The sequence below is a fragment of the Trachemys scripta genome, chromosome 7 (genome assembly GCF_013100865.1).
Source record: "Trachemys scripta elegans isolate TJP31775 chromosome 7, CAS_Tse_1.0, whole genome shotgun sequence".
Lineage (NCBI taxonomy): Eukaryota > Metazoa > Chordata > Testudines > Emydidae > Trachemys > Trachemys scripta.
Genome location: NC_048304.1, coordinates 103,813,891 through 103,841,167, shown reverse-complemented (window position 1 = coordinate 103,841,167; position 27,277 = coordinate 103,813,891). Strand labels below are relative to the sequence as shown.

Below are 27,277 nucleotides of genomic sequence, written 5' to 3'. Positions count from 1 at the left end.
CTAAATCTGTTTTGATCATTTAGTTTTCTCTCTAGATTTTTTTTTTTTTTTTTTCAGTCTTCACCAGGGTTTGAAAACCTTCAGACACCTTCTAGTCAGAGAATGAAGCTCACTAGCTAGTTGGTAAAACTAATACCAATTTGTATCAGTTTATCAGGGGGAGGGATAGCTCAGTGGTTTGAGCATTGGCCTGCTAAACCCAGGGTTGTGAGTTCAATCCTTAGGGATCTGTGGCAAAAATCCACTTGGGATCTGTGGCAAAAATCAGTACTTGGTCCTGCTAGTGAAGGCAGGGGGCTGGACTCAATGACCTTTCAAGGTCCCTTCCAATACTACGAGATAGGATATCTCCATTTATTTATTATCATCTCCTTGATGCTCAGGTGAAGAGAGTCATGAGTAGTTACTGGAATATGATATGGACCATGATTTTTGCAAGATAACCATGGCCCTTTTTGTTATCATGAGTGACTCTGTACACTTACACCCAGTTTCCAGTGTCTGTCTTCTTCAAGTCTATATTCTTCCTTTGTCCTCTCACTTTCTTTTTTGGTTTGTTCTGCTATCTATAGTCACTCTGTCCACACTAGATTATTTATTTATTTATTTCATTTTATTACGGAAGACCCAATAAAGGCTTAATGTATACAGCTGCAGCAAGATTTTGCTTTGACAGAAACAGGACCTTTAAGCTTCTGAAAAACGGGTTGCTTTAAAACAATGATAAATGGAAAGAATGGTGAGTGTCCTGTGAACACATTTTAGAATTTCCGATGCTTTCTTCTAGGCACTTTTGATAAGTATTATAAGTCCAAAAATCACGAAGACCCACACGTTACTCAAAAACACCAACTCAATATGTTTCCCCCCACAAACACAGCAATGAAAATAAATAGATGGATTTTTCAGTATTTGCTATTTTGGATCTTTGCTTATAAAATTTGAGGACTTTTAACTTTATGAATCATGGGGTACAGTGAGTGCCAAAGTCTTGGGCAGAAGGTTTGAAATGTTATTTTCTTCATTGGCTACTGCAAAGTAAAAAATAGTATTGTGGCACAATGTAATTTTTTTTCTCATACACATTTCAAATTACTCATTACAAGCCATTATTGCAAACATTAAGACTTTGTTCCCTCACTATTATCTAGCTTTTTGTGCATTGAAGTATGAATTGAATATCATCATGAATGGAGCAAATGGACATGGACTATACATATAATATACCAAGTTTTACTTCGATACTGCATTCAGTTAAATAAATTGGCAGCATATTTCCAGCAGCTACAGTTGTACTTTACTGATATTGAAATAATGCTAAGAAATGTTTCAGGCCTTCTGCTTCATCCTAGTATATCAGAGCTGTAAACATACTGCCATTATATTATTGGTGGCAATCACAGCCACGAAATTGAAAGAGTAGTACATACTGTGTACTATTACATTAGATTAATGCAATTTTAACAGCTTGATTTCAAAATGCTTATGAAAAAATAATCTATTAGGTTTTTAAAATGTAATGTAGCATTAAAACATTGAAGAAAGTAAAGAATGCATAGTCAGTTATTCTGTTTGTTCATTGCATAGCATCTTATCTGAAGCAAGAAAAACCAAACACTTTGTACTTATTGTGGGGTTTTTTTCAGTTTTAATCATGATTTTTTTTCATTTTACCCTGATTATAAAGTATTTTACAGTGATTAATTTTAAGAAAACAAGTGATACTTACATGAATTGTTTCCTAATAATAATTTCAAAACATAGGAATGTCACTGTTGCTTAATGGGAATTATGCAGACTTAGAAAACATTGTCCATGTAATATGAAAACAGTAAGTAATGCAAAATTACTGCAGTATTTATTGATTAGAAAGTAATTAAAGCGTATTATGGGAGCAGTGCAAATAGTAAATTTAGTGTCTGAGAATGCATGATATTGCCAATGAATTTAGCAGCAAAATTACATAATATGCTACACTAATAGTGGTGATGTTTCCTTTGTCATAATGTTGTTCCTGCTTTTTATCACATTAGGGTGGAAACAGTTCTATGTCAGTCACATACCATATGTAGCTAAAAGTTATTAGAATTAAATATTCTTCTCAAGATCTAAATCGAGCCTGTGTGATCCTAAATGTTATACAATATGATGCATTTAACACACTTGAAAAAACATTTTATTACAAATTACATAGTATGGTATGGTATAACACAATATGCATTTACTATGTATGTTAGCTTTTTCTTTTTAAAAAAATGTAAAAAATTAAAAATCTGCAACTTGTTTAAGAAAATAGTCTGGACATGTAGAGAACACTCAGTGATAACTTTCATTTTTTTAGCTCTTAAATATTTCACCAAGGAATCCTTCTTTTTCATTCTGAACGCCTGTATAATACTAGTTTTGGGTCTGACTCAATAACCAAGCATAAAAACATTTATAGAGTTTTGCATCAGAGTCCTTGCACACAAGAAGATTTAGAATGGATTTTTAAGAAGGCTGTCTTATTAGTTGGCATTAACCATCTGTAAAGAATCCCGTTTGTGAGATGTTTGACTCAGTGTTCTAAAAAATATACTTGACATGTATGATATTTTCTTTGTAAGTGTGACACTATACTTTGAAGTATAGCACTGCTTTAAAATATTGAATGTGGGTGTTTTTTCTACGTATGCCCATATTTGAGACTTTGTTCTGTTTAGGAAAAATAAATAAATTATATATATATATTTAATGCTTTGAAATAGTTGGGATTTTTAAAACAAGATGGGATATCTAGTAAACAGTTTTATAACTTTAATTAAAAACAGTATAAAATACATGAAACATTTTTTTTCCACATGAAACAATTGCACTTCCTTCATTGCACACCTTTTCTTATCCTTTATCTCTCACAAAAATATTTTAGAATACTGTTTACTTATGTACAAGGATTTGTAGCCCTCTTGACATTTACTACACAGGTGAGTTTTTTTCATTAAAGCATCCAGTTGAAATAGTTTTGAAGTGGACATAAACAGTTTCACATATACTGTATGTACTCACATTAACTTTCTATTTACTTTGAAGACAAAGACCACACTGCTTGCTTCAGGATCTTTGTAAAATTAATAGTACTTAAAAATGGATTTGATGTTGAGGTAAGAGGATAAAAAGAGTTGAACATAGACATCTCCAGGTTTAGGTGCAGACTCTTCTGGTAGGGATTCATTTCTTCCACCTTTTTGCTGCATCTAAAGACTGAAAAATTCTCATCTTAATGCTGCCTTGGGATATGAAATTGCAGAGCCAGTACCTTGTATCCCAGTTTCTGTCACATGAGTGTATACTACTCAAATTATTTAACTAAAAGAAAAAAGAAACCAGATTCCCAATCCCTATCATTACAAGAGTTTTCCAGACAGTCACCTAGATTAGGGTTTTTTAACGACAGTGCTTAATATGGAAAGGGAAAAGATTGCAGTGTATAACTGATAGTGGATTTAAAGTGTTACTGTTTTTAAAAATCTAAGAAGAAATTTGATTCACAGCTTTTCCCCCTATGTGTGATTGATTAGTACAGTTAATATATTACTTTAATACAAATGATATTATGTTGGTCTGGAAATTGATCTTAGAAGCTCAGCTAAATAAATAACTATTAAAATTGCCAGGCCCTTCTGAACTCTTGTAATAAAGCATAATGCATACTATGAAATTTCTAGCACCCTCTACAATAGTGTACAGTTTTTCTGAAGATTGAATTACAAAAGGATTTAAAGTGTGGCAACTGCCAACAATTTATCATTTTAATATTATCCATCTTATTTTTTTCATATTCTGTGCCAGAATATAGCATTTTGGCGTCTGGGTACCAAAATATAAAAATGAGATCTAAGAAAGGTTAGTGTCCCATAGCTTCGACCCTGTCAACTTTTAGTGATTAAAGGTGTGTCCTGACTTCGGGTGGTTTCTGGCTGCTCATCCTTTGAAATGAGCAGTAAATATGTCACAAGTCCGGTGATAAATATGACACTAAATTAGAGGTGTCAATATGATGCTGAGATGTAATAACTTGGTTTAACTCTACAGCACATGAAGGCAAATACACATATATAGTCACATCATAGAGATTATTCACGGTCTTGGACCATTTGAAAAGTTGTGCTTTCTCCAGGATATTATGTGCTAAAAATTGCACTTCTCATGACCCCCGCTTATTTGCAAAATTAAATGTAAAATTGAAGATCTTTGCAAACACAAGGCTTGCTTTTTTTCCTCATTAATGTTTAAAACGAAACAGAACATAAAAAGGCTTAAAAATAGTGATTTTAGCTGTGTGCAGGATGCCATTTACCAGGTTGAAACATAACACTTGCAGATCTAAGGGGGGTGGTGGTGGTGAGAAAACAGTTTTACTTGTCATCTTTGTCTATACAAATTTCAATTCTGATTTTACATCCCACATTGGTGAACTTCAAATAAAAGTTGGCAAGGTATGATTTAATGCCTTGCTCATGAACATTAGTTTATAGGTACAAAGGCCTTTTTGGTACATATGGTGAGAACTGAATGCTGCCCATAATAACCAGAGTAACAGTGGCTGATAACACTGATCAATTTACCAAGATCCCTTTTTAGATGATTAATTGAATTCCAAATATGTTTCAAAGAAGGCCTTAAACTCCATAGCTAATGGACTTAGTTAAAGAAACCAGAGTTTCCATCTTCCGTGCTTTTTTGATTCAGTTTTGGATTTCTGTTTGGGAGTTGAGGAGTAACTCTCCTGAGAATAAGGCAAAGGTGCAACCTGAGTTTCCTCAATAGGGTGAAGTTTTCTCAGAACCGGCTGTAGTTTGTCTTCCTGCTGTTTAAAATCCAACTCCACACTAAAAAAAAAAAAAAAAAAAAATTGCAATTAAGTGCTAAATTATTATGATATAATGATTTCAATTAAGACAACATCCAACACTGATATCCAAGTGCAAAGGTATTAACAGTATATACAAAAGAAATATAAACTAGATCTCTGTAACTCCAACAAATGTGAATTTGAAAAAAAAAATTCCTTGTACCACAAATTAAAATACGAATTCTGGCCACGTTCAGAGGTGATTCCATAGTAACTTGCTATGTGGCAGATCATATAATCATCGGACTAGAAGGGACCTCGAGAGGTCATCTAGTCCAGTTCCCTGCACTCATAGCAGGACTAAGTATTATCTAGACCATCCCTGACAGGTGTCTGTCTAACCTGCTCTTAAAAATTTCCAGTGATGGAGATTCTACAACCTCCTTAGGCAATTTCATCCTTGGAGTCTGGAAACACTTCTCTATGGGTCTGCATCTATATTGAGGAAGGGGTATGCCCTGCCCCCCTAATTCCAATTCATGTGGAGAGTACCCTCCCAGGGATCTCTGTTTCAGCTATCAGTAGGGCTCAACCCCCTGGTGGCATAGTTCTAGTGGGGCCAAAGCAGGTGGAAAGAGACATACTTCCTCTTTGATATTTTGGAATTTGTGTAGATCTCATGGGGTTTGTAAGGTTTGGGAGCAGGTCCTTACATTTTTTCCCACAGGTGGGTGTTATCTACATGTACGTTACAGTGATTAAGGCTCCTTGATGCTCAAGCTTTCTAGCGTACACTAATTGCCTCTGAACTTGGCCATATTTCTGGCAGCATAATCTAAAGTACACTTAACCTACTGCAAATAATAGCCCTTCCAAGTCAAAAAGATGCCTGAGTCTTTATTTTGATTGCAAGACAAAACATCTGTTGTAGATCCACATTTTTAGCTAAAGAAAGAAAAGTTGTTTTGGTAGATCTAGGGTGTACTTTTTGATAGCCCCATATTATAGTAAAAAAATCTATTTATAATAGATCTATTATATTTATAAAATCTATTACTCATTCAACAATCTAAATCTAACACATGAAAGTAAACTTAAACTCATAAAATATGCATCCTAAATTGTAAGCAGTTTGTGGAGTGGAAAACCTTGCAGGCTGCCCTGTAGTTAAGAAAAAAGATGCAGATGAATTTATAGCCCTAGGATCAATATACAGCACTAAAGTACATTTCAAATTTAGTTTGTAAAAACAAAGAAATGCAATCTCAAGATGCAGCAAAAGGGTGAATAAAAATGGGAATTTGGCACAGTAATCCAAGCCAAATAAGAGCTGCAAAAGCTCTGAATGAAGCAGAAATGATCTTGTTCCAATGCATGCTGGATGTGGAGAAAGTTGACAGTGGGCCTTCTCACCTTACTCTGTATGTTAGGGAGCACAGCAGGATTTTGAAAAGAGAATTAGGGGACAGGGCAGGTTCAGGCTCAGGGAGGAATTTGATAGAGGGACAAGTCATCTGGCCCCATTCAGCAGCTGCTATCTGACGCTTTCATAATATTTGATTAACACATGAAAAAACAATTGTATATCATAATGCTTATGCTCCAGGGGCGGAGATAAGCCTGCACATTCAAGCTTAACTTTTGGTATTTCCCAGCTTTTCAGCACTTAATTGTGCAACAGTAGTATTGCACAAATGTATTTTTCTCTTTGTTTTCTAGGTGGTGTTGGGGCTTTTTTGCATTTAATATAGTTTTGGTTTAAGTCCTTTCTGACCCAGGTGTCAGCTTAGCATTTTTAATTTTGTAGGCCCTCAGATTCCAAGTGTAATCAACTCCATGCAAAGGGTTGATCTTAAGGAGGGATAACTCAGTGGTTTGAGCATTGGCCTGCTAAACCCAGGATTGTGAGTTCAATCCTTGAGGGGGCCATTTAGGGATCTGGGGTAAAAATCTGTCTGGGGATTGGTCCTGCATTGAGCAGGGGGTTGGACTAGATGACCTCCTGAGGTCCCTTCCAACCCTGATATTCTATGATTCTATGATGTGGGTTAGGGGAGAGATTCTTTAAGCCAGTGGTTCCTACACTTGTTCCGCCGCTTGTACAGGGACAGCCCCTGGCAGGCCGGGCCGGTTTGTTTACCTGCCGCATCCGCAGGTTCGGCCGATCGCGGCTCCCAATGGCCGCAGTTTGCTGCTCCAGGCCAATGGAAGCTACTGGAAACGGCGCGGCCCAAGGGACTTAGTGGCCGCCGCTTCCAGCAGCTCCCATTGGCCTGGAGCAGCGAACCACGGCCACTGGGAGCCGCAATCGGCCGAACCTGCGGATGCGGCAGGTAAACAAACCGGCCCGGCCCACCAGGGGCTTTCCCTGCACAAGCGGCAGAACAAGTTTCGGAACCACTGCTTTTAAGCCGTCACCAAATTAACCGGTTACATATACTAAAACGGGAGACTTTTGATTCCTCCTTCCCCAACCTCAAGCTACATGAGATGTGAAGCCTTGTTGCTTCATACCTAACGTTACATTTTAAAGAGTTTTATGGGAAATTTTTTTAGATATCCTGGGTGTTTGGGAGCCATTATGCCTCCAGCCATTGGAAGGTTTTGGTGTATTTTAGCTCCTATGTAGCACTTTGCAGATATTGAGTGCTTCTCACTACAATCCTGTGAGTAGGGTGACCAGATGAGGGAAAGAGAAAATCGGGACACATGGTGGGGGGCAAAAAAAACAAACAACCAAGTCAGTCCCTGCCACCAGAGGAAAAAAAAAAGCACTGCCGGCGGATATCGGGACAATTTGCGTACGGACCCAAGTCACCCTACCTGTGAGGTAGCTAAATGTTATCCTCATTTTACAGATGGGAAAAGAAAACCAGAGAGATTAAGTGACTTAGTAAGAGGAACTGGTGTCAGAGCTCACAAGAATCTACCTGCAGGACATCCCTGTGAAATCAGTGGGCTTTGCACCAGTGTGAGGATCCATTTATGTGGATCATAAATGCAGGAGAACAGCCTAGTTTGTTAAATTGTGGAGAATGGTTAAATGTGTTCTAGGCTTCAATATAAGTATGGACATTCCTGTCAGTTTGAAAACTTTACATAGCCTTTCTGATTGCCGGTATAAGAGAAAAGTAAATACACTTCTAATAATGGAGACACTTCAAAGTGAATATTGAGTATTAATCTAACAGTATGAAAGACATGTTAAAAATTGTAACATGTAAAAAAAAAAAAATTCTGTTGCTTCAGACTCACCAAATATTGAATTTCGATTAAGCAGCTACATTGGGTATCTTGTTATTAAGCAATTAATCTCACTGCAGAACCATGTAATTACAGAGTAATATAATCCAACTTCTTGTTAACAAAATAGCAAGACTATGTGGATGACAAATTGTTATTTGCAGTTTAGCTGCACTGCTAGCAAAAGAAAGCTAGCAAGAAACCTGTGGTTTGGTTAAAAGGTTGGGATACCATTGAGTTGTGTGCATGCTGTGTGTTTATTTCCAAAAATAAAAATGGAAAAATCAGCATGGCAATTAAAAATATCTTACATAGAAAAAGAACTAATTTTGCTTTACAGATCTGTTCATTATGGTGGGGTGCAAACCTGGGCAGAATTTGGCTTGCAATGTTAGCATCAGCTTGTTTACTTGAATAAATGTATGAAATATGCAGTTCAGCTCTCACTGGGGAAAAATATTTGTTTTTACCTAGCCCAATATGTTTTTATCATGTTCTGTGATATTCACCAATGTAAAGCTTTTTTAAATTAAGGTCTATTTTAGACTTCAAAGATAATTCTTAAAATCATTTATAACGTGTTAAGCAACTTTTTATAATCAGTTTTTATTACAAAATGTTTACTGACTGCAAGATAAAAGCGTATGCAGTTTTAATTCCTGTGAGGAAAAGCATATTTGGGTTAGAAACTATTGTTATTCTGTACTGCATAAAACCATCTGTACTGCATCTCAGGCTGTTTTTATCAGTTGGCATCAAAATAACAATATGTTATTTTGAAGAGAGTGAGAGAATACTAACACTTATATCCTGTCACCTTTTATAACTGTATAGGTTTTACAGGAGAATGGTTGTTGGCCCAGAAGATAAATGCATTTAAATTAGAATTTTCTTATCTTCCTGTAACCTTCCATGCAAATAACTTGTTTGATGACAAATTAATAACTTAATACATATTTGCATATTTTATCATTGTGAAACAAAAACAGAGTTTTTCTTTTATAATGCAGTAAAATATAGCTGGTCACGTGTTATCTATCTATCTATCTATAGATATCTATATCTATGTTTATCGATAGTTACACACACGCTTATATGACCAGCTGTATTTTTAGATAGTAAGTATTTTGGTGATGGTAGAATTAGGATGCTGTTCTTAGGAGATTGAAAATGAGAATTTGAAAGCCATGAGTATTGATGAATTCATACAGGTATTTTAACTGAATATTTCTGAAGTAGTCTAATAACTAACATTTACAGTTTTTAAGAAATGCAAGACTGCAGCTAATGGGAGCTGGTCTAAATACTGAGGTTTACTTACAGTATGTGCTGCTTTGTCCTTACACTTTGCTCAGCTGTTACTAGCATTATGCTGCTGATACAGACATTTCTGTGTACTTTTAAAAGAAGCCTAACTAAAACGAAAGCTGTTTACAACGTTTACAACGTTTACAGTTGACCTCTAAACGTTTGGCTGTGTATACAAGTACTACTATCAAAATAAACAAATAACATTTTGGAAAGCTTACAAACAGGAATGTCAGATACATTGTTTTTGTTTGTTTTGTCCCATTGCCTTGACTTCCATGCTGCTAACTCTGTCCGTGACTCTTCAGTCTTACTTGGCCTCTCATTCCACTGAGCCTGCACTTGCGTCCTCTTTCTGGCCAAGTCCAACAGCTTTTTCTTAATCTTCTTTTTCTGGGACCTGTCCATCATGTTCAACATAGTTGATGTACCATTATTGTAGTTTTCTCCTGCTTTGCCTTTCAAAATTCTGGGCTTGGTTGGCTTTAGTTACATCTAGTCTATTGCTAAAAAATTGCCATTTCCTCCTCCACAATATATCCCAAATGTATCCCTCCTCCTTTATCCCTACTTCCAAACACTCATCTCTTGCGTAGACTGTTTCAACTTTCAACAAATCTCACCAGAAACGAGAGACAATGCTAAATATTATAGACAGGGATGGTAACACTCCCTAAATATAAAGTTTGCCTGACACAACCTACAGTTGCTTCTATCTTTGACAATTTTTAACCAGTTGGGCTGAAATTTTCCATGCCAGGGGTCTGCCTCTGGCTGATTTTGTATTTGTGTGTAAATTTCAACCCAAACAGTTCAATTGTTACCCACAAAATTGCAAGTTCTTGGAAAGGGGAGTGACTTTTTGTGTCAAGGATGTGAAAATCCACCCAAATTATTAGTCTTTAGGAACTGCACACTCTCAGTAGAGACTTGCTAGAGCTTCCTAGGTAAAAAGACAGAACATTCCATTTTCAATAAACATGATTCAGCCTGCAGCTGAGCAGGACTTTGCTTTGAATTAAAGTGCTGTGCTGCTGCAGGTTGTGCTGGGCCTGGGCACTGGAACTAAGGGAAGGGAGCTTGTCTCTCCTGTGTTCAGTACTCCCCTCTGCTGATGCCCAGGCAACATGGAAAAGGAAACTGAATAATTCCAGTGCAGAGGAGATAAGAGCCAGAGCAGGGGGCATGGACAGAGGCCTGGATGGGGGTACATTACTGGGACTGTAGGCTGTTGGGAGGGCGGGGGTAGAGAAGGAACCTGGGGATTGGGGTAGAAAGAGGCTGTGACTACCTGGTTGAGAAGACCAGGAGTGGGAACCCGGTGGAGACAGGGTATGTAGGTAGGGAGCAGGCATATGGAGGCGGGGGAGTGGAAAGGGAAGCGAAAGATTGGATGAGGAGCTGGGAGAGGAGAAACTGGGCATGGGAGTGGGGAGGTGATTGGGAATGGCTGGCCAAAGGACTGGGTGAAGGGGTGACAGGTCGTTGGGGAATGAGCATAGTGGGAGGGAAGGAAAGGCAGAACAGTCTGTGCCCATTTCTCTCTGGAGCCTGGAATGGAACTCATGATTTTTGAATCTCACCACTCATCTGTGAAACCCTTTGGCAGTGTATATCATCCCCTTCTAGTGCTGGTCCACATTGGATGAAAACCTGTTATCGGCTACTCTTTTAGCTCAAATCGCAGAATGACTCAGGTGGGTGTCAATGTGACTTGACATGATGGCATTTCTGATTTTTCAGCTTTTTTTAAAAAACCTAGTAAATTATGCATACACCCATATCCCTCTGTTAAGACATTATTAAAGGTGCACAGTCAAGTAGGAAACCCCAAAATGAAGGTTCCCCCTCCATTTTGCATGTGCCTTGAGACAGTCTTGAATTACATGAGCACATGCTGTTTTTTTCCCCACAGGACACCTGCCTCATTAAGTACACAGGATGGACCTGCTCTGGGAGTTAATCAAGGCTGTGTAGTCAAGGCTGTTGTGTATAGAACCCCTGCTACATTTATTGCAAAAGTTGGAACGTGTGCAGTGATTGAGGCAGGGGATTGAAGGGAAAGAAAGGATGGTTTCATGGTTAAGGCAGTTGAATGCTGCCCCGGAAAACTGGATTCTATCCCTGACTTTGTCAAAGAGTTCCTGTGTGATGCTGGGCAAGTCACACCAAACTTTTCACAGGCAGCCACTAATTGTCATTTTATGGGCACTTGACTTGAGAGCTTGGGGTGTGATTTGCAGAAGTGCTGGGCACTCACAGTACAACTGTGGTCAATGGGAGCTGTGCTTTGAACAAAAGAAGGAGTTCAGGAGAGCTCACAGTTTCAGACAATATTAAAGGCAAACCAGCAAACTGTCCTGATGGGAAGGAAAGATAAGAACAGTAAGAGGCCAATATGGCTCCATCAGAACAGTGTAATGACCTGAAAATTAAAAAGGAATCCTACAAAAAGTAGAAACATGGACAAATCGCTAAAGATGAGTACAAAAGAATAGCACCAAGCATGTAGGGGAAAAAGCAGAAAGGCTAAGGCACAAAATGAGGTATACCTAGCAAGAGACATAAAAGGCAATAAGAAGTTCTATAAATACATTAGGAGCAAGAGAAATACAAAGGAAAGCGTAGGTCCTTTCTTAGCAGGGAGGGAGAGATGATAATGGATTACGCTAAGAAGACTGAGGTGTTTAATGCCTATTTTGTTTGTTTACACTAAAAAGGTAAATTGTGTCCAAATGCTTAACATAAATAATTATAATTAATATTAACAACAAAAGGGAAGTATTGCAAGCCAAAATAGGGAAAGAACAGGTTAAAGAATATTTAGGAATGTTAAATGTATTAAAGTTGCTGTTCATCCTAGGGTACTAAAACAATTACAGAACTGCTGGCAGATTATCTTTGAGAAATCATGGAGATGGGTAAGGTCTCAGAGGCCCAGAGAAGGAAAACATAGCATCTCTCTTTAAAAAGGGAAGAAAGAAGACCTGAGGAATTATAGATCAGTCAGCCTAACGTTGGTACCTGGAAAGATACTGGGACAAATTAAAAAATCAATCTGTAAGCACCCAAGGGATAATAGGATTATAAGTAATAGCCACCATGGAATTGTCAAGAACAAATGCCAATTTGCCAAGAACAAACTAATTTTCTTCTTTACCAGGGTTACTGGCCTACTGGATAGAGGAACGCAGTAGACATGATATATCTTGATTTTCAGTAAGGCTTTTGACACAGTCCCACATGACATTCTCGTACACAAACTAGAGAAGTAAGGTCTAGATGAAAATACCATTAGGTGGGTGCAAAACTGGTTGAAAGATGATACTCGAGCAGTTCTCAATGGTTTGCTGTCAAATCTGGGGGATGTATCTGATGGGGTCTAGCAGGGGTTAATCCTGGGTCCAGTACTATTCAATGTTTTCATTTATGACTTGGATAAAGAAATGAAAATTCCATTTTCAATAAACATGATTCAGCCTGCAGCTGAGCAGGACTTTGCTTTGCCTATATTATGACAATTTCATACAACCTCCCCTCTCCCCCAAAAATATTAAAAGACCATTATTTAAGTTGAAAAGTCAAGCTCTCAAAAGTTAGGAAATGCTGGCATTTGCTAACTTTTGAGTGCTTTGCTTTGCAAGCCCAGTAATGTCCTTTAACTCTCTCTCTGTGTGTGTGTGTGTGTGTGTGTGTGTGTGTGTGTGTGTGTGTGTGTGTGTGTGTGTGTGTGCGCGCTCATGCGTTTGTAATTGGCATAATATAATGCATACTTTGTGAATGCATACATCTGTCATAATGGTAGTTTGTGTAAGTTAGCCTTCCTTCCTCTCGCTTGACATATTTTCCCCCCTATCATGTCTTATCTAATTTAGATTATAAACTCTTTAGGCAAGGAGCTTGTCTTTGTCTCTGTAAAATGCTACCCACACCAATATAACTACATACTCATGTTAAATATAAAGAAATATAAGGCAGCCGTCCCTTTAACCTATAACATTTATTTTTAATAGCAGATGTATAGCTACATATTTATACCAAAATTCCAATGAACAATCAGCAGGGATAGCATCACGATTTGTGACTCCCCAGCAAGGTTACTCCTGGAAGTGCCTCCATTCTAGCCTTTCATTTATCACTCCACGTCAAACTAGTTTCCCTCCTTCCTGATCCCCTTTTTTCTCCTTTCTCTTCACTTTTTCAAGTAGGATTCTTATCTTGTTTCTCATGAGGAGGAGTTCCAGCAACATAACAAGAGTCTTTAACTTTTAAAAGAAACTGGATGAGTGTACAAACTCATTTTAACCCAGATCTGTAGTAAAATGAAACCAATATATTACCTAAAGCTGGATCTTTTTTCTTTAGTAATCATTTTTTCCTCCGTTGGTTTCCTTTTGCTAATTTGACTAAGGTTTTTAAGATAACATATGCTTGTAGCTGTCCTTTATTAAAACAACAAAAAAGTATTCAACAGTAATAATCTAAAAACTTTGCAGAATCAAATATTGGAAACTGTAGTTTTGGATTATTATAGTAGACTACTATACTTTTTTCACGAGTGAATATATTTAAAAATGCTGGGAACAGAACAAGCTTTAAAATTGCTGTTAATAGCATGTATGGTTTTGAGCATAGAGTCTGCTGAGTCATAAACACTAGTTTTAAACATATGGTATGTGGGAGGAGATCTAGCAGCAAACTTGGAAATTCTTTTGGATTTACTCCTTATCTAAGAATCTTACATAATACACATGGCTCTAAGAAATAATATAGTAACAAATTGAAACATGTTGGTTGTTTATAAGGTAACAATTGAGAAATCATGTCTAAAAACAAATATTACAACAGTTTTGCCCTCATTGACATTCTGATTTATTAAAAATGCTATGCCAATAGATGCCTCTGGTCTCTGCGAGACTGTCTGTGAGGCTGCATTCTGATGCAGTGTGCTAGAAAGCATGGCAGTATCATGGGTAATTTATGAGAGGTCCGAGAGGATGGCTTTGGGTGATGGCTCTTTCAGATTGGGGTACTATATGGTTCTAGTTTCTCGTCCCTCCTGTTCAATGTGTATGTAAGGCCATTAAGAGAGTTAGTGGAGCAACATGAGTGGCAGTGTCCTTGTTATTCAGCAGTCAACTAATTTTCTATGACTACGTTTCCTGGCATGGTTGATGCATTGGCAAAGATTATCCGTTTATCCTCCTTATACTTGTAAAACTAATATTAGTGAGATTAAAATCAGGCCTACTTTTAGGCTTGGAAAGATTTGATTTTTTTTACCGGTATCACCCTATAGCCACAAACCACTGAAAAAATATTTCCACGATGATTGAAATTTACAGATAGGTAAAGTAAGAAAATGCTGCTTGAGAACTTATTAACATTTGATTTTACGGCTATTTACTTTGTATATTTTAAAATACAACATTGAAAATTTGTGTTAATGGTTATAAAGCTTAAACTTTTTGAATCTGTGTCTACTGTCATTAAATAATTGTCTGATCCTCTCCATAATTTTTCACATCTATGAAAATTTAAATAACCAAAAATAGAAAAAATGGTTAAAAATAAGTATCGGTAGTATCCATCGAAATTACAAAAAAATTGAATTCCGCCAAGCCTGCCTACTTTACAGCTTCATGTAGTCATTGCTCTGTAGTCTGCACTGGCTGTTAATTTCTGGATAGAGTTTCAGGGCCTACCTATTCTAGAGATTGTCTCTCTTATTTGGTACAGTACCACAGGAATTAGTCAGCAGACATGCTTAACTTAGCAACATCTCTGGTTAAGTAAGAATGGGGCTGAAGGGGAAGGTATTTTTCTGAAGGCCTCTGAATTCTGGATCTTGTCCCTTCCTTGGTGCCCCAGAACCCGGATCTTTTAGCCGGTGGACATGATGACAATGAGGAGAAGTTAGATGCCTGGTTATTATTAAGGCCAACTATTATGGCATTGTGAGTATATTTTTATATATTTTAGTATTACTAATTTTAATTATTGTAAGGTGTCTAGAGCAGGGTATGGGTGCTATCAAAAGTTGAAATAATTTATTTTTAAGTATGAATTTCCATGTTTGTTTCTCAATAGCCTGCATATGAAATGTGCTCACTTTACAACAAAAAGATATTTTAAAAAATTGTTATAACTATTAACCCTGTAAATTTAGGATCAGAAAGCCAAGCAGATTTGTTTCCTTCTAGCATATCACTGTTAATAAATATTCTACGGCATTCCATTACACCTGGGGCATCCCATTGCTGTCAGTGGGGTTGCACAGGTGTAAGTGGCTCTGTATTTGGGATTATTCTGCTAATGCACAAGAAGAATTAGCATACTGCTCACTCATAGCTATGCTGGCTCTGCGGGACTAATGGGGGTAAGAGTAGCAAAAATGTACTTTTCTCATTCAAGTGAATGAATATGATTGTGTGTAAAAGGAGCAAATCTGTTGAATATGAAGGTGCTGTTTTCAAATGGTTTCTTCTCAGATCAGAACTACACTTCAGAGGTGACCTGTGTAACAAGTTACTAAACGTCAGTAGCCTTAACAATATATTGAATGCTCCAATAACCAAACTGAGAGGCATTTGAAAACTGCTTTCTTATGTCACTTCCTAAACAGTTTTTCTGCTGTTTTTTGGTTGTCTTTTTTTGGTTCATAGCTCAAGATAATTTGGGGTTTTGCCACTGACTTCATGCCTGTAAGTAAATATGATGTATTCAGAATTTTTGGAGTGATAAGCCTCTGTAGCCTACCTTTCAGTGGGAAATGAAGGTGCTCAACTCTTCTGTAAATCAGAATATAAATTTACATGGTGATGTTCAATAGAATATTCCCAAAATACTTTCTAAAACACTTACATTTTGTTTGTGTTCGTGTATGTAAAAGAAAACCTCAAAACTAAATGTTGAAGACATTACTATAAATTGACCAAAATAATCTAGCATTGTTATTTGCTCTAGATCCCATTCAAAAAAGCACTTACACTTGCTTAAAGCGAAGTACGTGTTTAACCACTCGCCTGGCTAGGGATGCTTTCCTTTCCTACTTTAGTTTATCATATAAAATAGCAATGTTTATGCACTGATCAGGAAACTGTAGAATACTTAGCCATAACTGTCAACATTTATCTCAAATATTTTTTGTTTTTGTTGGCTTAAGTTCAGAGTTGAATTATTTTAGAATGGATAGCTGTTAATTTCATCTATTTGACTAAATGACAAAAATAAAAACCCAAGCATTCCCCTATGCGAAGAACTATATAACGGGTGGATCATTCCAATGACTGGCACTGGATTTCAAATATTTGTATCTGTGTGCCTTGTTTTATCTATTTACAAGTAAAAGTGTCTGATGACAGTTTGAAGGATGAGGCTAGGAGATGTTGTGTATATGAAGGAGTTTGGCGGTCTCTTATACATTTAATAAAATCACTACACAATTTGGCCTGTTGTACTGTAGTTGGTACTGTAGTTGGTGTAAGAGTGGGGCATAACAAGGAGAGCCAGGACTTTAGTGCAATCATGATCAAGCTGGATTGACAACACTGTTTGGAGAATCTTTCTGTTCCTAACTCTATCTATTAGCCAGTACTATTTATCTTTTTAACCAGCCCTATGAATTTAAACATATATACTTGGCAAGATAAAAACAAGGATGTGTGTGTACACACAGGAGCATGCAATGGAACAGTAGGTATATTTGCAATTACTGAAACATTTATTGAGAATACCTCATGTGGCTTGGTTACAGTCAGTTCCTAATATACTTAAAGCCTAAAGTAATGCCTTTTGTATGTTCACTTTATTAACTAATATGTGACATGAGTACACATTAAGGCCTGGATCCTGCAAGTGCTTACATGCTTGCTTCACTGATGTGCACAAGTAGTCCCATTGGAAACAGGAAGAGAAGAAATACCATTACACTTTATCCACCACCCCACCCCCACTTTTTCTAACTTACCAAAAATATATTTTTTAAATTAATTGAACTCAATGGGACTACTCGTGTAAGTTCTTTGAAGCTTTGGGGCCAAAGTGACTAGTTACTTTTGAAAATTAGGCCAATAGATTTATATCAAAATTTTAAAATTACACAGTTTTAAATTGAATATTACTATTGTTAAGAAACTACAAGTACGTTTGATACTTCACAAACAAGTGATGCACATGCAGTTGGTTATGCATATATATTGGCAGTTTTTAGTCTATAATCTACTTACTTTTTTTTTATTTTCTCTGTCCCAGATTGACTTTAATTTAATAGACCTTTTCATAGACTTCTGGCATTGATAGGTAAGGGAAACTTAGTTCTGTGAGGATTTTCTGCTATCTAATTAGCTTTCATCTGACAAGTGTGATTTTTAACCTATGAACTTGTTTCATTTGCAGCTGTTGTATTGAGAGGATTAAATTTCATAGACTTGAATAATCTATTTTCAATTCAGTTGTCAGAACTCAACATCAGAAGAACTTTAATAGCAAGGACAAAACTTGTTAAAAATAGCAAATACAATTTTAAAATTTCATCGGAGTAGAAAATGTCTGAATTATTTTTTGACGTGGCTTTCAGTAATATTTCTCAATAACTACAGTTCTGTAGTCTGGTTTAATCAGGTTTTTTTCTCTGCAGAAATTGACTACTAATCTGATTAATAAAAGAATCTTTCCAGAAGCTAAAATAACCTTGAATAGGTTATATAGAGTACTTATGACCTTTCTGACCAATTTGAAATCTATTGTGAATTCTTTAGGATGTTCCCAGTTTCATATTATTCATGATAAATGCCTAAGATTAATGCACAAAATATTAAACAAAAGGCTAATTTCCCCACGTTGATTCATTGTGTTAAAGAATTTAAATTCACAAGTGATTGTAATTTAAGCAGGAATGGAAAGGGTACTTCCACTAAGAGATAATCACAGAATGACACAGGCTGCAAAGATTTTATTCCAAGTGGGCATTGGACATGATTGAATTGGCACAATTTCTGCATACCAATACAATTATCTCCCTTAACAATAAGACTTCATTAGACTTTAGTATTTGAGTTGTCTTGATAGTGCACTATTTAATCTTTTTCTTGTTTTTATAATCTAATTCAGTGGTATACCTCCATTTGTAAAAGATAACCAATTCTGAAAGGATGTATTTGTGATTTCAGATTTTGTGATCTTAATACTAATGTACTTGAACATTTGATAAAGCAAAATGAACGCTTGAATTGTTAAGTTTATTTTACTACTTAAAATTGGGATTTTTGACTACTTTCGTTATCTATATGTGGTCTAGAATTTACTGTCATTCCACAGTATGCTGCATATTTTTGTTAACTAAATGTTAGTCTATTGCTGTGTAATAAGGGCTTCATATTGATTCTTTACGGGTTATAGTGATGGTGCTCTCTGTTAATAGAAGTTTGACTTTGAATTTAAAGCATAAAGTAGGCTAATCTCTGTAAATTAGTAGTCTGCATCACAAAACCTCTGTATGATTTAGCACAATTGACTCATGAGAAGTGTAGTGACAGAACAATGGTACTACAGTGGCAGAACCCTTCGTTATATTTACACAACCATCTACCTACACTCTCCAGGTCTAACAAGATATTTTTTCACTTGCATTAAAGATAATGAAGAATTGACATGTGCTATAAATAGGGAGATGTAGTTAAGTTTGCTTACCTTGTGAAATGGGAGAAAGTAGACAGTAATATGTTAGTGTTTTTAATCCCTGCCAAACTGTTTAGTTTACTTCTAATAGCAAAAATAATTGGGGCTTGGGAAAAAGAAGATTTTGATCTTAAATGTGTATTATTGCCCTACTGATTTCTATAGAGACTTCAATTTCGGGCCCTCCCATTCTCTTTGTAGTAACTAGTGGGAATGTATGTGCCTGTAAGATCCAGTACAGTCTGAGTATCCAGTGAAAACCTCTGTTCACTGTCTATTTTTGTGTGGCATTTTTGAGGGAACAGAGACCTCTGTTTCCGCTCTCATTATTATATAGTTGACTTTCACTGGAATTTGGCATAGAGAATATTAGCAGGATATGGCCTGTGTTATCCAGCTGATGCTTATAATAAAAACCTGTATGTACAAAAGATTACATACCTAAGTGTTGTCAGGTAAACTTTGCTATAAAAATTTGGTCTAACTCCACATTATAATGTTAGAATTTCAAAAAAACTGCTGTTCTTTTTACTCAAAAGGTAAAAATCAAATATATTCTCTCTTATAAAAAGTGTTTAACTTTTCAATACACAGTAGAGCTTTTCCTCATATGATTTATTAGTTATCCATTTATTTAAAAGGGGGAAAAGTGACTTAAAATTAATTTTTTTCATCTTTTCCTTTTTCCTCTTCAAAAGTATTAACGATTCACTCTTATCAGTGGGGCAAAAAGAAACATCTAAAAAGTTACAAAAGTGATAGCAATCTCTGTGGAAAATGTAAACTGCATATTGACAAATATCGTATTAGTAATGCAGACTTAAAATGTTTGCAAATATACTCAGTATATTTTGACAAAATCTACAAATTCAACAAAAAGATAAAAACGTAAAGTACTGAATCATTTTTAATCTTCTTCCACATCATGATGGTCTTTAATTAGACTTCAGCTATTGAGCTAGATCAGATCACATTAATATTTTTAAAATGTCATCTTCAGAAAAAAGTTAATTACATTAATCATTTCTACATTCCAGTTTCTCAGTTATGCTGCACTTGACATTACTAGATGCAGTTGGGTAGTCAGCAGGGCAATTGACTCATTGCTGTAAAAGTGCTGTTCTGCTTCACTTAAACCAGTTTAAAAATAAAGAGGGGATCGCTATTTGAGAAACTCACACATTTTCTATTAACCTGTTTAACTTAAACATGCTTTTATATTGCACACAAAAACTATGTTAAGAGAACATAAAGGTTGCCAAGTCAAGTACTCTAAATGTGGCAGTTCCTAAATTTAAGGTTCTCTGTACAACATAATTTGTCCCCCTGGTGCATATGCATTATGAGGTTATCTTTAATTACGAGATCATGTACTATTTTTTCCATTCAGTACACTGGATGAATGGTACTCACTGCATAAGCAGCTTTTTAATATTTTATTTTATCCCCCTTATTCTATATGTAGCCCTATGCTTTACTTACTGCACACTATGCAAACCAGACATGGTAAACCTGCGGGGGGAAAAACAGAAATTGGGCTTGTTTTTGGCTTAATTGGCTTGTGAGTTGCTTGTTGGCTAGTTTTTGGTTTGTAGCTTGTTGCTTCTTTTTTTTGATCAGCTCCTGGCAAGGGTGGGGCAAGCAGGGCAAGGTGGGAGAGAGTCGGGAGTGCACAGCGGGCCCACCACAGTCCCAGATTGCACGCCCTGGGGATCTAGTCACACAAGGTGTTGGGGTTCTTGGGGATTGGCTTGTTTTGGCCTTGTTTTGAAATGGGATTAGCTTGATTTCTGGTTTATTGTGAATGTCGGGGTGCTTATTTACCGCGTGAAAGTTGGCAACTGTGATGCAAACCCTTCTCTGAAGACCGAATTATTAATTTCTTCGTGTTTCTTTTATAGCATGTATCAATGTAACATCTGAGTGCTTCACAAATATTAATGAATTTATTTTCTCAACACCGTCTGAAGTGAGGGACTATTATCCCCATTTTACAATTGGAGGAACAGAAGAATTGTAGTCAAAAGTGATTGAAATTAGGCAAAGTTATAAGCAACTGAAAGCAGGGTCTTATAATGGAAAGCATCAAGACACTTTAGATGGGGTTACCAGAACCACCTATAGTGAACCATTTTAAAGTAAATTTCTATATTCATTTCCTATAAATTATAATAAATATAATGGGTGGAAAGTGAAAGGGAGGGGCTGTGTGACTTAGCTAACTTCAATGGTAGAACTATTACGGTATATACAGCAGTATAGGATACTTACAATAGATGTGCAATGTAGAAGGATGAACTTGCACATCTAGTCCTGATACAGCTCCCATTGAAGTTAGCAGAACAACATCCATTTATTTTAATGGGAGCTGGACAGGCCCTTACATATGGAGTCTACTTATAGGGTAAATAACCTGTCATTTTGTTCTTCAAACCCTTGCTCCATAAACATCTTAATGTCCCATATTTCTTGTATCAGAGATGCCTCTTCTACAACCTTTCTGCCTGAAGGGTTGGAGGCTTGTTAATGCTAGTAGATAATACACTGACTAGACTATTGTGTGCAATACTATTAGTTATACTGCACTACTGTATTATGTATGTGATTATGGTTCTTAGTTGCATGTGAAACGGACGTACCAAGTGGCTGGAACTGCCTATTGGAAATAAACATTGTATCCATTTTCTTAATTTTTCTTATTTTTATAACAGGTAAAACAAAAACAGAGCTCTTTATCATTTCAGGCTAGATTTTAATTTTGCAATCTGCTTTGAGAAAGGGATGGTGCATAGCTGCCCAGCCTCCAGAGCTGAGCTGTGAGCAAATTGTGGCTGTGTTAGTTATGCTTTTTCCTCCTCTTCCCCTCCTTGCTTAGAGGAGGAATACCTAATTTGCTTTACCCCACTTCATACAGCAGCAGCATCACCACCCTCCGGTCTCCATGTTTGTGATCATAGGTGGCTGCTGAGCAGAGGAAGTAGAGTTGGGGACTTCTGCTCTCTGTCCACTCTTCATTCACTTGTTTGCAGGGAGGGAGCATTGGGTAAATAGCCCCAGTTCCTCCCCCCGTATGTGGGTCACAGTCTGAGCAGGACTACGTAGAGAAATGAGGTGTGTGAGTCATTATTTCCCTGCATGGCTGAGTAAGGGGTGTAGAAAGCTAGCTCGTAATTAATAGGCTTCTTGTACATTTTCTTGTGAACACAGTTCCCTGAATCCCTGAAATAATTTTCATAAGCATCTCCTGGACAGGAGACAGAAAAAGAGTTCTTGATAGGTTGATAATTTAATTCTGAGACATACTGTTTTTCATGTTACTTGCAATACATGAAGACATCCAATGGTTTTGTGTAGCCTTCACTGCAGTGGGATGACAATAACTGGGTTGTCAGTATAAAACACCTTATAAAAGTCATGACATAGCCCTGTCACACTCATTGATTGTTGGAGCACTTGCATTACAGAATAGACTGGATTTAAGCTGTTCAGTAAAGCGATATGATAGTCTGCAGAAATTGAGCTATGTATGCAGTAAATCCAAACTGTCTTCCACAATTGGTAGTATGAAATGCATGTTTACAACTTGTGCACACTGATTTCTCTCTAGTGATTAAAACATCCAGTGTTACAATAAATTTGGAAACTTTCTTGCTGTTGCAGAACTCTCATCTCATGTTAAAGGCTCTGGTAAAGAAATCTGTTCATTTCATAGCCAAATGTTGTCACTGTCTATCAGTTGCTCTGATGCTACAAAATCCTGCTTGCTTTATTCAAATTGGTTGAAAATAACCCAATGCTTAATGGGTGGCATCATTGTTAACCACGCACATGTGTATGCAGAAGGCAGTGGTTCATCGTAATGAAGTTGGTGGTGCTATTTAAGTTAGGCAAGCAAGATATATCCCATATGCTTTAATACATAATTCTGTGTATTTGATCTGTAGTACAGAATGCTTGGTGATGGAAGTGTAATTTTTCCATATGTAGTGCATGTCTATCTGATTATGATCTGTGCTATAAGGTCTGTCCAATACTACTTCCCCAATCCTAATGCAGGACAGCTATGAAAAGCTATTCTAAAATATTTTGCTGCAGCACATAGTACAGAAAATACTATATACCCTCAGCAATATTAAAATGAAACCCACCAGTATTAATGCTTGGTACAGTTTGACATCAGAGGGGGTACATTGTTAATCCAGTTTTACTTGTAAATCATAAACCTGAGAAATAAATGATAGTTAAGAATGATCTTAACACTTTCACAAAAGGTTCATAAATGATGGATTAAATATAGAATTATTCATTTTAGAAGTCATTCTGAAGTGGCAACAACTAGAAGTGCAGGATTTTTTTTCTGAAAAACTACATAAAACATGCATTGCAATGCAAATTTAATGGATTTTGTGCAGAAACTTGTAGACTTTCATATATACTTCTCTGCAGAAAGTTTGCTTGTTAATGGTCTCCATGGAACATTAACTGTTACTCTTTGGTGATGGCAATCCTGATAAATAATATGATGTTTGCATTAATTCATTAAGGGCTTCCGTTGGGGAAAAAATAATATTTCAAGTGATTGCTACTAGGTAAAGTTTTTATTTGCTTTGTTTAATTTTAGGTGATGCTTAGGTTGAGATCTGGGAGTAGTGGAAACTCCTCTCTCTTTTTGTAATGTAAAGATCTGAAGTAATTTTGTAGGTAGAAGATAGCCTTACAGCCTGTGTAAATGGAGACACCACTGCTGCAGCTTCCCCTCCCTGCTCCAGAGGGGTAATGGTCACTAATATAGGTGCGTGCATATCCAATGGCCAGATCCCATTCTCTCTGCTGCCACAGCTCTTCCTATGGCAGCTCCAGAGAAGCCTCCCATGAAGATTAGCTGTGTGGCACATAGGTGCCAGAAACCCCTCCTGCTCCCTCCTCAAGTGCAGTGCAGTTGCACCTGTTGCACTACATTTAGGGTCTTCTCTAGGACTTTTGGTTATTTTTCCTGAACAAGAGTATATATAAGTTTTCTTTACAATGGTGCAAAATGCAAAATTACGCTGAAACCCTCCAAGTCATAGCATGTTGCTTAAAACAGCCAGTTAAACTTGCAAAGCAGAGGTGAAAAGAACCTGCTTAATTCATGGACTATATGCATGTCCTGTATTTTAGTTTTAATATTAAAAATATTTTATTCATTGAATTTTATAGTGAAATAAAGATTAATTTCCTGGTCTTTTATTTCTCCTTTCTTCTCGTTGAAATAGCAATTTATAATAGTGACTAACATTTGATCTTGCATTGGTGGATAAAATCATTACTTTCACTCAATAAAAAGTGGGAATATTAGAATTTTTAACCTACCTATAGATAATACATGCACTGTTCCTGCATGTGTCACAATTAGCTGTGTCTTGACCAGTCCGATATGAAAGCCTACAAAGATAAGAACATGACATCATTACAAGTGGTTGTTTTATCCTTTTTTTGCCCTCTATCATTGCTGTTCATTGTAACCAAAGCTTTAGTTTTGTTTTTTCCATTTTAATGTTGATTATAAAAATCTAAGTGTCCATAGGAAATAACACTGTCCAAAATTAGTGTTCTTCAACTTTTTAAAGTTTGCGACATGAAGATGAGGGAATTTTGGAAATTATGAAGAAGTTTTATTTAATCATTAAGGGAGGGAATGTCATATTCAGTTCAGCTATACTCCTATGAACCTTTCTATAGAGAACTCTGAGCAAACCAAATTATGTAAAAGCCAGCTTTTACATTACTTTTTTTGTACACCAAAATGCTGAGTTATCATTTTAAATTGCCTCATTACTGTACAATTACAAGACATAGCAATGGTGTTTTAACTACTTTTCTGTACAGCCGCCTTAGAAATTTCAGTAAACCACAGAGGTTTCACTAGCAAGCATTGTACATGTATAATCTTTTATAATAATTGCGTAAGCTATTAATTTGTACTATTTAGATGGTAACATTTTCTTTTGAAATTTTGCCTGTAAGGGGAAGAGGGCGCTTACAGTGATGATCTCAAAAATCAGCAAACGGTAGCTTTCATAGCATTTCCCGTACCTACCTGCCCTGTGTCTAACTTCCATCGAATATTGCTGTGAAATGCGTGGGAGACTTCTCTGAATGTCCCTTTCACGCCAGGAAGCAAACATATTATGGGAGGATCTGTTAAATTCATGGAAAAAGTAGAATATCTGTCTGTTAGTTTTTCTGTTTGTTTCTTATAATTGCTTCTGCTTTATGGGAAATTTTCTTACACGCATAATGGATTTTTAAATGGAAAACAAAGTTTTTATTCAGTGCCTATTTATGTATTTTGTGCTACATAAACATTTTTGGAAAAAACTCTACATTGTGTGTGTGTGTGTGTGTGTATATATATATATATAGATAGATAGATAGAAAGTGAAATAAAATAGTATAAACTCTCCCTCCCTCTTAGTTAACCAGAATTTTTGACTTACTGGCACTCCCCATTCCCCCAACAAAACTTTTACTGTATAAAACTTTTACAAAGAGAAACCATTAATTATTGATGCAGTCAACCTAACTTGAGAAAATTACAATGTAACACACAGGCTGTTTACCTGCAAAACTCCTATCTGGTTACATTAAATGGGAAAATATTTAGTCAACAAATGGAAGTGTTTATTTCTTATAGGTAATCATTTGAAGTACTTAGAATTTACTTAAAAGAATGCTGTCATTTTGGTGGTTGCATTATGTGCCCTCCATCCTCCCAAAAATATTTTTAAAGACCTATATTAATGGAACTCCATTAAATTATTTTATTGTCAATCTTTATTCTTTTTATAACCTCTCTGCACCTTCCAGGGTTTTAATTACGACCACTGTGGATAGAGACCTCCTTTCCGCTACTTCCCTCTCAAATTAAAAACAACACTCCCAAAAAAACCTCCCCCATAACTATAGAAATCACTTTGGGTTTTCTTAAATTAGAGCTTTAATGCCAAATAGGTTATTAAAGAGAAAATCCAAAGGATATTAAATAATCATCTATAGCTTATCACTCAAGCTACTCTATAGGTGTAATTCTAACATGAAGAATAAATGTTACTTAAGGGATTCACAACTCTTAATGATCCTTTGAGAATTCATGGTGCTCCACAAGAGACATTCACATAGCATGTAGTCTCAAAATGGACATTTGCTTTCTTCTCTCTGAGCCTATTTAACTTTTCCATTCCTTTGGAAGTCATCCTCTAAATAGCTTATCCAATCTGTCATTACTCCCCTGCTTCTCTATAGCCTCTGGGCTTGTCCACTGGATTGACTGAAGTGCTTAAAAGATCCTTTTTCCAGTCCAAAAGAAATTAACCATGTTTTTATTTAGTTTTTGGTAATCAATCAGTGTGACCTAGAAGGTAGAGACTAGACCTGAGAGTCAGGAGACCTCTGTTCTCTGCCATTATTAGTTAAAGCAGGACTATTTAGAATCTAATCTTTTGGATGCAGGGATGGTGTTTCTGTTTGTGTTTGTACAGCACCTAGCACAATGGGGTCCTGGTCCATGAACAAGGCACTATGCTAATACAAATAATTATAATATGGCAAGTTGTAACCTCTTTGTGGCTCAGTTTCTTCATCTGTAAACTGGGACTATTGGTCTTAACGCATCCTCCTTTCTGAAGGACTTTTGAGATCTGTGAATGAGAAGAGCTATCTTAAAGTGTTAACTAAATTGCATCAGTAATACTTGCAAGAACCTATTTAAGTTAACTTTTAATCCACCAGGTTCAAAATTTAGTAACAACATCACACATTTCATAAAATTCTCTTTCTTTGTGTGGTAGTTATATGTACTATGCCAGCATTACTTTCCAGGGCAACCACCGTGTTTTATTAATTGTTTGTGTTCCATCTTGTTGTCTGTCAGTGTGATGGCCTTGTATCTTTCTCTGATGACATGTAAATTTTCCTTTTAAAGAGAATTTTAGAAGCCACTAACTTTCAAATAGTCCCATAACACTTAAAGGTCCGCGTGAAACTGGATTTTTCCAGCGTTATTGAAGAAATCAGATTTAATCTTCCACTCTAGGGATTACATATTTAACATTCTTATTATAGATTTGACATTTAAAAATATGTACTGATGAATCAATAAAGTCCATAAAGGCTACAGCACATAAGTGCCAGCTGTTGTAATCTAGTTCAGAAGGCATGTGGCATTGCTGTCTAAAT

General features: G+C 36.4%; 2 protein-coding genes across 5 annotated transcripts in view; one reads left to right on the top strand and one right to left on the bottom strand.

The window, feature by feature from the left end:
* Nucleotides 1-27,277, top strand: part of DOCK1 (dedicator of cytokinesis 1) — a 538,770-nt gene that overhangs the window by 174,298 nt on the left and 337,195 nt on the right. The gene's annotated exons all lie outside the window — the stretch shown is intronic.
* Nucleotides 2,029-27,277, bottom strand: part of INSYN2A (inhibitory synaptic factor 2A) — a 76,443-nt gene continuing 51,194 nt past the window's right edge. For 2 of the 3 annotated variants that reach the window (XM_034776842.1, XM_034776841.1), the window contains exons 3-4: nucleotides 24,413-24,484; nucleotides 2,029-4,868 (exon numbers count right to left, since the gene is read on the bottom strand). In XM_034776842.1, coding sequence (XP_034632733.1) covers nucleotides 4,685-4,868; nucleotides 24,413-24,484 — 256 coding nt within the window. In that variant the 3' untranslated portion in view covers nucleotides 2,029-4,684. The remainder of the gene's footprint in view (nucleotides 4,869-24,412; nucleotides 24,485-27,277) is intronic. The other variant, XM_034776843.1, reaches the window with a different exon arrangement.